Raw genomic sequence first — 15,113 nt, forward strand, 5'->3', positions numbered from 1 at the left:
GGAGGAACTGGAGTTTGGTGAGAATCACAGAGCTGGGAGATGCCAGAGCTCCACAAAAGGAAATTTTATTTCTTGCCTTTAAACAAAATAAGATGCTCTCAGAGCTTTTTTTTTTTTTTTTTTTTTCTCCCTGGAAAGGAAGTTTCATTATGTTGCCCAGGCAGGTCTCAAACTCCTGGCCTCAAATGATCCTCCCACCTCAGCCTCCCAAGGTGCTGGGATTACAGGTGTGAGCCACCACGCCTGGCCCAGAGAACTTTTTTTTTTACTGCAGAAAACATTTTTATAACTTTAGAACTTTTCTAAAATACTACTTTGTCAGCTGAACAATATAGAAAAGTGCAGAGGCAAGTGCCTTTCCAGAACCGCGTGGTGACTTAGAAGCGGGGCTTGCGCTTGCGGCCGGTGTACTGGGTGTCAGGTCTGACTTCCCTGTGCAGAAAAGGAATAGGACAGTCTCAGAAAAAAAGATCAAAGCAGCCCTGGACCCTTCAAATGAAGGGAAGCTCTTCATGGCAATAGTCATCCACCCCCCACCCACCCTGCCAGCTCCCAGGCTGGCACTCACCTGCCCTGGCGCCTGTGCCGCTCCTTCTTCTCCAGCACCCATGCCCGACTCTTCCTCACCATTCCCCGCCTCGACATCCTTAATGGGAACCTGTGGCGGAGACACAGCTATGAGCTGATGGACAGCTGATGGATGGGGCTGCCCGACTGGCCCCCATGTGAATCCATGGCAAGCTTACCTCCGAGTCTGGTGGCCTTGGATGCCCCTTCTCTCAAATGCTCCACCTTCCCTATAACACAAGTCCCCACTCTGGACACCCTCCTTCCTGATAACATCCACCCGGGCCACAGAGGTTGTTGGGTGGGCAGAGGAGGAGAGAGCTGGGCCGGGCATGGAGACCTAAACACCAGCGAGCAGTCTGTTCCCTCTTCGGGAAGCAGCTAAGCAGCAGTAAGCAGGCCGCTTTCTACCAATGCAATGACACATCATCACCTAGACTTCAAGAGCACAGTCGACAGTTCACAGCAGGAGCTTAGGGTCCCACAGCTTGGGGGCAGGAAGACAGGGATGGAAAGGAGAGGCTGAAAAGGAAGGACTGAGGGGTATGAGGGAAGAAGGAAAGAGGGCAGGGTAACCCCGAAGACCCCTGTGACCATCCGTAGAAACCAGAGACAGGGCAAGCCAAGGAGCTGCCATTCGGATGCCTGAGCCTGATGAGCCAGCACAAAGCAGGAGCACCTGCAGAGCAGGGCTGGGGACACAGGAGGAGTCATCTCAAGATTCTACAAGGAGTACAAAGTGAGGGCAGAGTGGCGAACCAGGGGGCAAGAGGTGAGCCATGGGAGAAGCAGCAAGGGGGAAAGTCATCAATGGAGCTAAAGGAAGGAGGTGAAGACGGGGAGTGCCCCAAAGCACAGGTCCCAAGAGAAGTGGGGGCCCAGCCCGGCAGGAGGCACATGAGAGGCATGGGAGGGAGGCGGCCAGGAGGAAGGGAGGAACAGGCCAAAAAGAGAGCCTGGAGACTGATTAGGTAAAGGCTTAAAAAACTTTTTCTTAATTCACCTGTTTATTTAAAATAAACAAGTGTCCTGAATGTGGTTAGACTGAGATGACAGTAACGGGAGAAGCTCCTCCCTGCCCTGTACCTCATCTGAGGAACTGGAAGTGAGAGCCTACAGAACGAGGGATGGCAAGGTACGTGCTGGGCACCCTCAACACACTGCCAAGATAGGTGGCACTACCCCTGCTTTTTAAATAGCTGAGGAATGGATGCTCAGGTCATTCAACTTACCCACATTTACTTTTAGGACATGTCGTTTGAAGACACCAGTGTAAGGACAAGAAGGATCCTAAGACACATGGAGATAAGGCAATGTGTACTTCCCCTGGGAGGGAGGAGATGGGAGTGCTCCCTGGGAGCATGAGATGGGCGCCTCAGAGAAGAGGTCATCCAGAAGGGTCCCAGCTCCCCATGGGGAATGGACTAGGGAAACTAAGGGAAATGAGCAAAGACCCAAGGGGTCAGGCAGCATAAACCTATGGTGGACGTGAGGAACATGCATGGCTGTGCCCAGCTGTGGGCCTTCCAAACACATGCATTTTGGGCTCATTTTTCCTCTTAAATGTCTTAAAGGTCTTAAGACCTTTCCCTCATGTCAACTGGAACTCAGATATAACCTCCCTCTTCACTACCTTATAATCAATTATTCATTCAGAAAAATACTGAGCACTTTTTACTAACAAGACACTATTTTTAATGTCAGGGATATAATACCAGTCCTCACCAGGTCTTCACTCTAGCTGGAGATACAAATAATAACCAAGTCAACTGGTATGTGTATGACTTAGAGCAATGAAGGGTGTTAAGGAAAATCAACATGAGCGGGGAGCGCAACTGCAATGAAGACACTGAAAGAGCAATGACAAGATACAACTTACATTTTAGAAAAAAAGAAAAAGACCAGTCTTGCTGCTATGCAGAAAATAATCTGAAAGAGGCAAAGACTGCAAAGGCAGGGAGACAACACAGGCAGCTGTTCAGCAATCCAGGCTAGGGGCAGTGCTGGATTAGGCTCGTTGGAAGCAGGGAGGGTCAGCACGGGGATACACACTGAGGGACGGACAGCAGGGCTCAATGACAGGCTGACAAGATGTGAAATGTAGGGAAAGACAGGAATGATCAAGAATGGTAAAGAATGGAGGATGAGGCCGGGCGCAGTGGCTCACACCTGTAATCCCAGCACTTTGGGAGGCCGAGGCGGGCGAATCACGAGGTCAGGAGTTTGAGAACAGCCTGGCCAACATGGTGAAACCCTGTCTCTACTAAAAACACAAAAAATTAGTTGGGCGGGCGCCTGCAATCCCAGCTACTCAGGAGGCTGAGGCAAAAGAATCGCTGGAACTTGGGAGGCAGAGGTTGCAGTGAGCCGAGATCAAGCCACCGCACTCCAGCCCGGGGGGAAAGAGTGAGACTCCATGTCAAAAAAAAAAAAAGAATGGAGGATGGCCAGGCATGGTGGCTCACATCAGTCATCCCAGAACTTTGGGAGGCCGAGACAGGGGGATTGCTTGAGGCCAGGAGTTCAAGATCAGCCTGAACAACATGGCAAGACCTCATCTCTACCAAAAACTTTAAAAATTAACCAGGTATGGTGGCATGCACCTGTAGTCTCAGCTACTTGGGAGGCTGAGGCAGGAGGATCATTTGAGCCCAGGAGTTCGAGGATGCAGTGAGCTAAGATTCCACCACTGCACTCTAGCCTGGGTAACAGAGAGAGACTACCCGTGGAAACTCCAGGTATAGACACTGAGGAGGCATTGGGAAACCCCAGGTGGCAAGAGACTGAAGATACACATTTGGGAATTAGGACCTTCCGGCTGGCATTTACAGCACCACAGGTAGAGAAGGGATCCAATCCAGGCTGGGCCCAGCACTCGAAGAGGAAGCAGCAGTGGAGTGAGGAGCAGCCAGGAAGGCTGAGGAAACCACGATGGTGGGTGGAAGGCCAAGTGAAGGAAGCGTCAAGGAGGGAGCGCACTGCTGTCTTTGACCCTACCGAGCAGGCACATTAAGGACATGAAAAAAAGTCACAAGTGACCAGATGTGGCTTGACGGAAATTGGTGGTGGAGTTGACAAGAACAATTTGTGATGAGACAGAATTGTCAGCCTGAGAAGTGGATTGAGAGAATGGTGGGAGGGGAAGAAGAGGCAGGTCTGAGTTCTGCTATGAAGGGAAGCAACAACGGGGTGGTTAGTGGTTGTTATGGGGTTAAGGAAGGAACTTTTCTAGAAAAGGAGAAATTGTGCAGCATGTCTGTGTGCCGACAGCAGTGACCCAGGAGAGTCAAGATGAGGATGCAGGAAGGAAGGGAGAGCCACAGCACCCAAGGGAGAGGGTCCCGGATGCAGGTGGAGGGCAGCATCAGAAAAGAAGGAGACAACCTGCCAGGCGTGGCAAGGGGAAGGGGCATGTGTGGGCTCACAAAGGGAGTCCAGGCTGCATGGCTGCACCCAGACATCCAGGACCCCAAACCCCTAGCCCCAAACAGGCACAGTCCAAATGGGGCCTGATGTTTCTACCGTCACCTCGGTGTCCCTGCTGCATGTGACCTGAGAGGCTTGGGTGAGGGCAGAGAGAAAGTCCATGTCTAACAAATGTGGCAGCCCCCGCTGCAGCCGGGGCAGGCTTCAGCAGTTGCTTTACCTCTCATTGGTGAACACAGACTCCCTGGGTTCAACTTCATCCTGATTTTCACTCAGCCCCTGCAGGAACCAAAGTGCACTCAGGTCACCCTGGAGAGTTCTCAAACCATCTGCCCCACTCCAGAAGCCCAGGCACCCAGGCCTGACCCTTCCGACAGGGACGAGGTCCAGTCCCACGAGAAGGAACTGACATGCCTTTCTGGGACCTGAAGAGCAGAGGTCTCTGCCTCCAGATTCCAGAGGATGTGAGCACTCCAGGGTCTACACTCTGGGGCTGGGCCCTGCTTCCCCACCAGTGTTCTCCCAGCAGGCTCTGCAGCCTGAGCCCCACTGCCTGGAAGTCAAAAGACACAGGCCTGCCTGCAAACCCAGTGTCCCTCACCTCTGGTATAAAGGTCGAAGGCCCAGAAAACAAGCAGAGGTAGAATCTGAAAGGAGAAAGTGCAAAGTGAGGGTTGGGTGGAGAAAGCCCCACAGGGAGACAAGCCCTCAGCTCCCCCACCCGCACCCCCCTCCGCCTGCCTGGATCCTGGTGATCCATACCCAGCACTCCTCTGCACCACTGAGTGGCCTGAAAGGGCTATGCCACTACCCTCCCTCCTGCAGCCCAGGCAGCACACCGGCCCCCAGCGCTCACTTCTTTGCTTTGGCACTGTTAGGGTAGTCTACCACCATGCCACCAGAGAAGCCCGCCTTTGTGGCCTGGGTTGTGATCAGCTCCAACTGAGGAAAGAAAGGCAGCGGGTCAGGCAGCGGAGGTTGAGAGGAGCAGACAGCTTCACCTCCCTCCCCTCCTTCAGAAGCCAGTCTGCTCCAGGACAAATCCTTCCTGGGAGAACTTAAGGTCGCTGTAAGCCACGTAGAGAAAAGTACAGGCTAGAATCTGGCATGGCCCACACCTCCCTCAGGAGAATTACAGAACAAAGCAACTCCCCTCATTCTCACTTTCCAGTGCAGGGACCCAGCTCCCCACTCAAGTTTAGGGAGATGGCCACCAATTGGAATCCAGAGTCATTCATGTTATTAGTCAGGAACAGCTCTTCACTTATCTTTCAACATCTACATCCTACTCCGCCATTCCTTAATTTATACATCACACAACGGAGAACTGTCGGTGCCCTCTCACCCTTCCTAAATGGCATTTACTTATTTGGTTATGGAAATCAGTCGCATCACCTTATCTGTAATACCATGTCATCTGCCAAGAGAAGGCATCCCACCCCACCTCTGCAGATGCCACCCCCTTAGGATATCAGGTCGTCAAATGTGCCATCAGGGGCCACACTAGGGTGCATGTTTCCTCCTTTTCCCGCCAATCTGCATAAGATTCTTTGTCGCTTTCCCAGGACAGCTTACCTGTTGAGTCCCCCAACTCCCCTGCACACCCAGTAGCCGAGGGACTCACCTGCTCTGAGTTCTCAGGGTACAGCTGCAGGACAGCTCGGGATCCCCGGACCTGAAAGAAACAGGAACATCACTGTCTTACAAATGACTGCATGAGCTTAGGGCCTGGACACCCCTCTCTTCCTTCATTCACCAAGTATTTCCTGAATTTCCATTATGTGTGAGGCATTGTTAGGGCTGGGGATAGTATGAACAAAAGAGATCACCCTGAACTTTGGAGCTCACATTTTAGTAGGGGAGGCAACTAATTCACAGTAGCAAATTTTTTCTTTGTTCCAAAAAGAGGAATTAGACAAAGTGACAGAGTTTCCTTTCAGTTCAGTTTACTTTTGGTTCCAAAAAGGCCTGTTTCAGATGGATACTTGAGCAGAGATTTGAATGGAGTGAGGAGCTGGCTATTTAAACGTATAGGGGAAGAGCCTTCCAGCAGGGAGAAGAGGAAACACAAAGGACCTCGGAACTAAAATATTAACCCAGTGTGCCAGGAGAAGAACTCATGTGACACACAAGACCAGCGGCCAGATAGGCAGGCGCAGTCCACCCCAGGAAAGGCCAGCGGCCACATCAGCAGGGGCAGTTCACCCCAGGAAAGACCAGCAGCCACATCAGCAGGGGCAGTTCACCCCAAGAAAGACCAGTGGCCAGATCGGCAGGTGCAGTCCACCCCAGGAAAACTAGGGGTGGGCTAGACCAGGCTAAGGAGGCAAAAACCATTCAGATCCTTCAAAACGGACTCATTTTTAAGCTGGGCACAGTGGCTTACGCCTATAATCCCATCACTTTGGGAGCCTGATGCAGGACGATTGCTTGAAGCCAGGAGTTTAACACCAGCCTGGGCAACATAGGTAGACCCCATCTCTTAAAAAAAAAAAAGTAAAAAATTAGCCTGGCATGGTGGTGTGTGCCTGTAGTCCAAACTACTTGAGAAGCTGAAGCAGGAGGATCACTTGAGCCCAGGAGTTCGAGGGCGCAGTGAGCTACGATCACACCATTGCACTCCATCCCAGGCAACAAAGCAAAAGTCTGTCTCAAAAAACAAAATTTAAAAAGAACTCATTTTTAGGACTTAAAATCTCAGACTATCAGCTAATCCTAGTGAATAACTGAAATTAACATCATTAATTTGAAGACAAAGCTAATAAAGGCTCTCTTTGCAGTAAATAACTATCCTGTTCCTCATCCGAAGAAAAGGATCAGCACTAGGAGGAGGGATAAGTGAGGAGTCAGAAGGATGTGGGCACTTTGGAAGGTACCCCTCTGGATGGTCCGGACACGACATCTCTGTCCTCACTCTGCTCAGTCCATGTCCCCAAACCAACTTCTGATTAAAACTCAGCGCAATAGACATAGGAATACCAATCAACAGAAGGACGCCCTATTACAAGTTAATAAATTGGTCTCCGATTTTGGTTTCAGTGACTTCTGGGTTTGATTAGAGTATATCAGTCCACTGAGTTTGAACTTCCATTTAGGCTGAGGACCTGGACAGCAGTAACCACAGTAAGGTCCTGCCACCCCATGCGGTCCCATATGAGTAGCTTACCCATCATGGGACACCTCAATTTCCTCACTCTACCTGCAGGGCTAGGGAGGGACAGGCAGCTAACCCAGATGGGGAGAAGATCTTATACTCACGAGAACAGAAAAAAGAGAAGCAAAAAAGCAGTACAGGCGCTTGGCAGGGTTTTCAGACTTCTTGTTAGCATTACAGAGCCACTGCACAGCAGAAATGCTAAAAAGGAAGGGACCTAGTCAGGCAACGGAGCAATCCACGTTGTTCCCCCAACCACTTCAAGCCTCTTGACATCATCCGTCCTGGCTCTCCAAGAGAAACCCCTCCTCCCACAGCTTCTCTTCTTAGAAAGTGCAGGTTGAGGCCACGTACAGTGGTTCAACGCCCTGTAATCCCAGCACTTTCTGAGGCCAAGACAGAATTGCCTGAGGCCAGGACTTCAAACCAGCCTGGACAACATAGCAAGACCCCATCTCTACTTAAAGTATTTTTAAATTTAAAAATTTAAAGACAAAAAAAAGTGCAGGTCCACTGCAGGTCATGACTCTACAACACTGGAAAAATAGGACATACAGAAGGACAGCATTTATGTCCCTTAGTCCCAAGAAACCTTTCCTCCACCTTGTTTCCATCTGCATCTTGAGTTGAAAAGTCCTCCGTGTCAAGGCTGTCTGCCCACACACCCCTCCTTGTTCCCTTCCTCCAATCCAAGGAAACAGGCTTTAGACTACTCACATACACACAGCCATCCCATCACCCTTCCTCCTAAATCACTCCCTTCCACTCTACCTGTTAAGTGTCTTTACAACTCCCAGATTTAAAACCTCAAGCAGCCAGGTGCATTGGCTCATACCCGTAATCCCAGCATTTTGGGAGGCTGAGATGGGTGGATAACTTGAGGTCAGGAGTTCGAGACCAGCCTGACCAACACGGTGAAACCCTGTCTCTACTAAAAATACAAAAATTAGCTGGGCTTGGTGGCATGTGCCTTTAATACCAGCTGCTCAGGTGGCTGAGGCAGAAGAATCACTTGAACCTGGGAGGCAGAGGTTGCAGTGAGCCTTGTGCCACTGTACTCCAGCCTGGACAACAGAGCAAGACTCCATCTCAAAAAATAAATAAATAAAACCTCAACCAGTCACTATGTCTTCCTTCCTGCCCTTCCCCTCCGCCCTGCTGTACACACACAGAGCCCTACCTCCACCCCACTGGCTTGTCCCACAGCCTCTCCCAACTTTCACTTCCCCCCACCAATGCTCAGTGCTACCAGCTCAAATGTTTCCACCTAACTCTCTCTCCTCTTCCACCAGAAAATCACCTTCCTTAAACACACATCTGATCCCGTCACCTGCCAACTCCCCATCATCTACTCCATCAAGCCCAAACTTCTTAGGACACACTTAAGCGCCTTCTAGGAAGCAACCACACTCAACCCCATCTTCCGTGGAATCTCTCGTTCATCCCTCTCATCTCAGACCCCTTTCCCACCGGCATCTGTGCCTCTGCCCACTGTTCCCTCACTCAGAAACCCTCTCCTTGACTATCCAAATTCCTCCAGCCTTCAAGGTGCAGCCCCTCCACCCAAGGCTTTCCTGTGCTCTGGCAGCCCCATGACTCCCTAGGGCACACACCACTCATGCCCTTATATTCAGTTGCCTGGTCCATGTCCTAAAGCACCTAATAAACCGTGGAGAGTCTTACACGCAGAAACTGTTTCATTTCCCTGTACTCCACAGCACCTTGTACGCCTTACATGTAGCAAATGTTTAAAAAAAAAAAAAAAAAAAAGTCTGGGCCGGGTGCAGTGGCTCACGCCTGTAATCCCAACACTTTGGAAGGCTGAGGCGGGCAGTTCACGAAGTCAGGAGTTCAAGACCAGCCTGGCCAACATGGTGAAACCCCATCTCTACTAAAATACAAAAATTAGCCAAGCATGGTGGTGAGCACCTGTAATCCCAGCTACTCGGGAGGCTAAGGCAGGAGAATCGCTTGAACCCAGGAGGCGGAGGTTGCAGTGAGCCGAGATCGTGCCACTGCACTCCAGTCTGGACAATACAGTGAGACTCCGTCTCCAAAAAAACAGTTTGCTATACCATCTCACCTCTCCCCGAAGACAAACAAAAACTGACCATCCCCTTCCGAAACATACAGACCATACTGCTGGCCTTCGGTTTTTCACAGCTTAAAACACCTCATCTGACCATTACCAAAAAGCATCTGCTACCCTTGAAATTATTCCCCAACCCCCCTGGGTCTTGTTCCCAGATGTAAAAGGAAAATCTTCTAATCTGAATTTTTACCTCTCACCTGGCTCCCCACTTCACATCCCCACCACTCAACTTAGGGTAACCAAAGGAAGTCTCCCCTGCAAGTAATGATTTGTAACTTCCTCCCCTATTTTCTCACCTTCACTCCCACACCACACCAAAAACTAAACAGAACTGATCACAGCAGCCTAAGAAAAACTTAATCAATTTTAACGTTCTAAGATCTGTTATTGAAGTGCTATGCGGATGTTTAACCCGACTCTGATTACAGAGAAAGGACTGTGAAGCACTTAAGAGATCAGAGCCAAGTCCAGACGCTCTCTACCAGTTATCTGTTGGCAAATAAAGTAAGATGGCTGCTGGGGCCCACAAGATGGCTGGGGCCCATAAAATGGCCGCTAGAGGCTAAAAGACCACCTCCTCTGCCCCACCAGACACACAAAGCTGACACAGAATCTGTACCAGTGGTGCCCGAACCCGGCAATGCAAAATAATCGCAATAGTAGACAAGTTTTATTTTTGAGATGAAGTGTTGCTCTGTCACCCAGGCTGGAAGTGCAATGGCGTGGACTCGGCTCACTGCAACCTCCGCCTCTCGGGTTCAAGCAATTCTCCTACCTCAGCTTCCTGAGTAGCTAGCTGGGACTACAGGTGGCCACCACCATGTCTAGCTTTTTAGGCTGGGCGCGGTGGCTCACGCCTGTAATCCCAGCACTTTGGGAGGCCAAAGAGGGCGGATCATGAGGTCAGGAGATAGAGACCATCCTGGCTAACATGGTGAAACCCCGTCTCTACTAAAAATATAAAAAAATTAGCTGGGCGTGGTGGTGGGCGCCTGCAGTCCCAAGTACTTGGGAGGCTGAGGCAGGTGAATGGCTTGAACCCGGGAGGCGGAGCTTGCAGTGAGCCGAGATCCCGCCACTGCACTCCAGCCTGGGCGACAGAGAGAGCCTCCATCTCAAAAAAAAAAAAAAAAAAAAAAAAAAAACCACGTCTGGCTTTTTAGTAGAGGCTGGGTTTCACCGTGTTGGCCAGACTGCAAAGTTTTAGAATCCAAAAAAATACACTCTTGGGCCTTGCTCTAACCTTGTAAATCTGAAAATCCCATGGGATGTGTATTTGTAAATATCTGCATGAGTCTGCTGCACAGCCAGGTTTGGGAGGCACTGGCCTGCAGGACTAAAAGCAGGAAGAAAGAGGCCAGGGTGGCTCACACCTGTAATCCCAGCATTTTGGGAGGCCCAGGTATGTGGATCGCCTGAGCAACATGGCAAAAACCCATCTCTACAACAAATACAAAAAAAGTTAGGCTGTGCACGGTGGCTCACACCTGTAATCCCAGCACTTTGGGAGGCCAAGGAGGGTGGATCACAAGGTCAAGAGATTGAAACCATCCCGCAAGAGATTGAAACCATCCCGGCCAACATGGTGAAACCTCACCTCCACTAAAAATACAAAAATTAGTTGGGTGTGGTGGCGTGCTCCTGTAATCTCAGCTACTTGGGAGGCTGAGGCAGGAGAATCGTTTGAGCCTGGGAGGCAGAGGCTGCAGTGAGCCAAGATCACACCACTGCACTCCAGCCTGGTGACAGAGCAAGACTCCATCTCAAAAAAACAAAAAATTAGCTACGTACGGTGGTGTGGGCCTGTAGTCCCAGCTACTCAGGAGACTGAGGTGGGCAGATCACCTGAACCCAGGAGGTGGAGGCTGCAGTGTGAGCCATAATCACAGACACTGCACTAGAGCCTAAGTGACAGAGTGAGACCCTGTCTCTAAATAAATAAAAGCAGGAATTAAAGACCCTCACCTGATGCAACCATCAAATGTGCCTGGCTTGAATGGGATGCCCTGGCCCATATCCCCCAGCAGCAGGTCTCCCTCTATCTCTCGGTCCACAGCCTCATCTACATTAGAGAAAAGGCAGTCAGAGAAAGAGACAATACCTGTGGCTTCTCCACACCCATCAGGGTAATCCACCCTGGTGCCAGACAGGACATACTTACCCAGCATGGCAGGGCTGATATCCAGGCCCACCCAATAGTGCCCTTCATCTGACAGATAACTTCCACTCAGCCCAGTGCCACAGCTGGAAGACACGACCAGACACTCAGGGTCAGTTTACAAAGACACTTCACCACCTTAGACAATCTGAACCAGGCCCCAGAATCTCACCCAATATCCAGCAGGTAACAGGGCTTATTCTCTGGCAGACAAAGAAGCTCCAATGCTCGCCCAGCCATCCTGGTCTGGATATCAATCATCCGTGAGCTGGGAAGGCAGAAACACAAGTGGACATGGTAAAGGAGTTCTGGGTGAATACTTCCCCCAGACCAAAAAACAAAAAACAAAAAAAAGCCAAGTTAAAAACAAACAAAAAACGGATCAATCATCCCGAGGTACTCTTTTCTGACCCCTTCTAAGTTCGGATCAACAAATTCAACCATTTGAAAGTGACCCCAAAAATTCCATGTAATTCAGGACCATGTTATTTTGTGGTAACAACTTATCACTGCACCAGCTGCCAAGCAGATGTGTAAAAGCAAATCACTTAGCTAGTAATAAACAACCACTGGGATCTGCAACTCTATTAGGCTGGGCTGCTCTAGCACTTGTTGAAAACATTTTCTCCAAAAATTATTCTCCATAGTTTCTCTCATCTAGAAGGATCAACAATGCACAAAAACCTACAGCAGCACTGTCCGTGAGAAACAGAATGTGAGCCACGCATGGCTTCCCAATAGCCAGTCAAGAAGAAACTTAAAGAAACAGGTAAAAGAAACTGGAGTCATATATATATTTTTTTTTTTTGAGACTGAGTCTTGCTCTGTTGTCGCCCAGGCTGGAGTGCAGTGGCGCGATCTCGGCTCACTGCAAGCTCCGCCTCCCGGGTTAATGCCATTCTCCTGCCTCAGCTTCCCCAGCAGCTGGGACTACAGGCGCCCGCCGCCACGCCCGGCTAATTTTTTTTTTGCATTTTTAGTAGAGACGGGGTTTCACCATGTTAGCCAGGATTTCTCTATCTCCTGACCTTGTGATCCGCCAGCCTCGGTCTCCCAAAGTGCTGGGATTACAGGCGTGAGCCACCGCGCCCGGCCTCTGGAGTCATATTTTTAACCCCATATATTTAATAACGTATTTCCATTAACTCAATATGTTCAAAATATCACTTCAACATATAATCGACATAAAAAGTCATCAGCAAGGACCGGGCCTGGTGGCTCACGCCTATAATCCCAGTACTTTGGGAGGCCAAGGCGGGTGGATCCCGTGAGCAACTTACCAGATCCCTGGGCAACATAGCAAAACTCCCTCTCCACAAAAAAATTACACAAACTAGCCGGGCGCGAGGAGGCGCGCCTGTAGTTCCAACTACCCGTGAGGCGAGGTTGCAGCCACTGCAGCACTTCGGCCTGGGCGATAGAATGAGAGCCTGTCTCACACGCACAAAAAATTATCAAGCTATTTCAGCCGGTGTGGTGGCGAGTGCCTCTAGTTCCGGCTGCTGGGGAGGATGGCTTGAGGCTGCAGTCGGCAGGGATCATGCCATGGCACTCCAGCCTGGGCAATAGAGAGACTCTGTCCCTAAAAAAAAGAAACAGTATCCAATAGCTATTTATTTATTTATTGAGTCAGGGTCTCACTCTGTCGCCAAGGCTGGAGTGCAGTGGTGCGATCGCAGCTCACTGCAACCTCTGCCTCTCAGGTTCAAGTGATTCTCCTGCCTCAGCCTCCCGTAGGCCCGGCTAATATCTGTATTTTCAGTAGAGACGGGATTTCACCATGCTGGCCAGGTTGGTCTCGGAATTCCTGACCTCAGGTGATCCGTCCACCTCCGCCTCCCAAAAGGCTGGGATTACTGGCATGAGCCATAGCGCCCGGCCAGTAACCATTTACTGAAATAGGGCTAGTCTCTCAGTGAGAGAGCATGGAAAAACCACAAAGTATCTTTTTTTTTTTTTTTTTTTTGAAACAAAGTCTTGCTCTGTCGCCCAGGCTGGAGTGCAGTGCCGTGATGTCGGCTCACTGCAACCTCCCCCTCCCGGGTTCAAGCTATTCTCCTGACTCAGCCTCCCGAGTAGCTGGGGTTACAGAAACCCGCCATCGCGCCCGGCTAATTTTTTCCATTTTTAGTAGAGCTGGAGTTTCGCCATGTTGGCCAGGCTGGTCTCGAACTCCTGACCTCAGGTGATCCGCCTGCCTCGGCCTCCCAAAGTGTTGGGATTACAGGCGTGAGACACCGCGCCAGCTTCCCCCCGCCCCCATCCCCCCCCCCTTTTTTTTTTTTTAACGACTCGAGGTGCGCTGGCTCACGCCTGCAATCCCAACAGTTCGGGAGACGAAGGCGGGAGGATCGCTTGAGCCCTGAGCTTGGGCCACCTTGGGCAACACAGCGAGACCCCATCGCTACAAAAATTTTTTTTAAAAAGCCAGGCGTAGTGGCGCGCGCCTGTGGTCCCAGCTACTGGAGAGGCAGAGGAGAGCCACCACACCCGGCTAATTTTTTTATTACTTGCGGAGACGGGGGCTCGCTACGTTGCCCAGGCTGGTCTCGAACCCCTGAGCTCAAGCGATCCTCCCGCCTCAGCCTCCCAAAGTGCTGCGATTGCTGAGATTACACGCGTGAGCCACCCCCACCTGACTACAACTCAGTAGTTATACAAACTACCCTCTATGAAATTCAGACAATAACACACCAACTGCTGTCTTGGAGATTTATTGGCAACAAGGCGCCACGATAAGCATCCTACGGCCATTACTTCCTTCCCCCCACCAGGACTGACCCCTCGCCCGTACCCACCGCCCAGCGCCTCTTTTACCACATGCTTAGGACAAATTGTCACATTCGACTTTGAAAACCACCCACGGAAAGCAAGCGCGATCACCCCTACCTCAACGCTGAGGTACCGAGGCCCAGAGAGGTCTGCAACTTAAAGTTGATTTACCAGAGACAGAAATCGGCACCCACCCGGGTCCTTCCCTTCCCGCACCCCCAAATTCTACGGCCTTTCCGGGCAACGCCGGCAACAGGGGCAACTTGCCGCTTCCCGACCCCCGGACGCCCCGCAGTATTCAGGCTCCCCTCACTTGCGAACGTATTTCCGGGCTTCTGTCTCGTCATAAAACTGCGAAAAAGAGAAAAATAAATGGCATGTAGAGGAATAATTCAGACGCGGTGGCCGCAGAAGTGGGGAGAGGGGTGTCCGCGGGCCCCGGGACTTACCAGCTCTGGGGGTCCGCCATGCTCCGGACGCCGGCCGCGAGACGCCATTCTCACGCCTCAGCAGCACACCTGCGACTGGCGTCTGCCGGCACCCGGTTTTTATGTCATCAGCCCGGCGACCGCTTAGTAATACGCATGCTCCACCCCCACGACCGCCCCGTCCCCCCTTTACGTGACTGGCCACAGGGCGACCAACCGACTCCTCTCATTGGCCGGTTTCTCTTGCACCGCCTGCCGAATCAATTCAACATGGCAGCCATGCGCTGGCGATGGTGGCAGCGGCTGTTACCTTGGAGGTTGCTGCAGACCCGTGGCTTTCCACAGAATTCTGCACCCAGCCTGGGCCTAGGAGCGAGGACTTATTCCCAGGGCGACTGCTCGTATTCGCGCACGGCGCTGTATGATCTGCTCGGCGTCCCCTCCACAGCCACGCAGGCCCAAATCAAGGCGGCTTACTACCGTCAGTGCTTTCTCTACCACCCGGACCGCAACTCC

At 51.2% G+C, this 15,113-nt stretch overlaps 1 protein-coding gene across 3 annotated transcripts; it reads right to left on the reverse strand.

The window, feature by feature from the left end:
- Positions 1–49: 49 nt before the first annotated feature.
- Positions 50–14,750, reverse strand: BUD23 (BUD23 rRNA methyltransferase and ribosome maturation factor). 3 transcript variants are annotated; one of them, XM_016945267.4, is made up of 12 exons: positions 14,619–14,750; positions 14,483–14,520; positions 11,570–11,665; positions 11,401–11,483; positions 11,205–11,301; positions 7,252–7,348; positions 5,618–5,668; positions 4,850–4,935; positions 4,595–4,640; positions 4,214–4,272; positions 569–658; positions 50–432 (listed from the first exon to the last, which is right to left on the reverse strand). In XM_016945267.4, the coding sequence occupies exons 1-12, from the start codon at positions 14,664–14,666 to the stop codon at positions 378–380; spliced, it is 846 nt and encodes a 281-aa protein (XP_016800756.1). In that variant the 5' UTR covers positions 14,667–14,750; the 3' UTR covers positions 50–377. The 3 variants fall into 3 exon arrangements, with proteins under 3 accessions (XP_016800756.1, XP_016800755.1, XP_016800758.1); XM_016945266.4 differs by having other exon boundaries at positions 14,386–14,520; XM_016945269.4 differs by having other exon boundaries at positions 14,287–14,520; positions 14,619–14,724.
- Between the last annotated feature and the right edge of the window lie 363 nt (positions 14,751–15,113).

The sequence above is a fragment of the Pan troglodytes genome, chromosome 6 (genome assembly GCF_028858775.2).
Source record: "Pan troglodytes isolate AG18354 chromosome 6, NHGRI_mPanTro3-v2.0_pri, whole genome shotgun sequence".
Lineage (NCBI taxonomy): Eukaryota > Metazoa > Chordata > Mammalia > Primates > Hominidae > Pan > Pan troglodytes.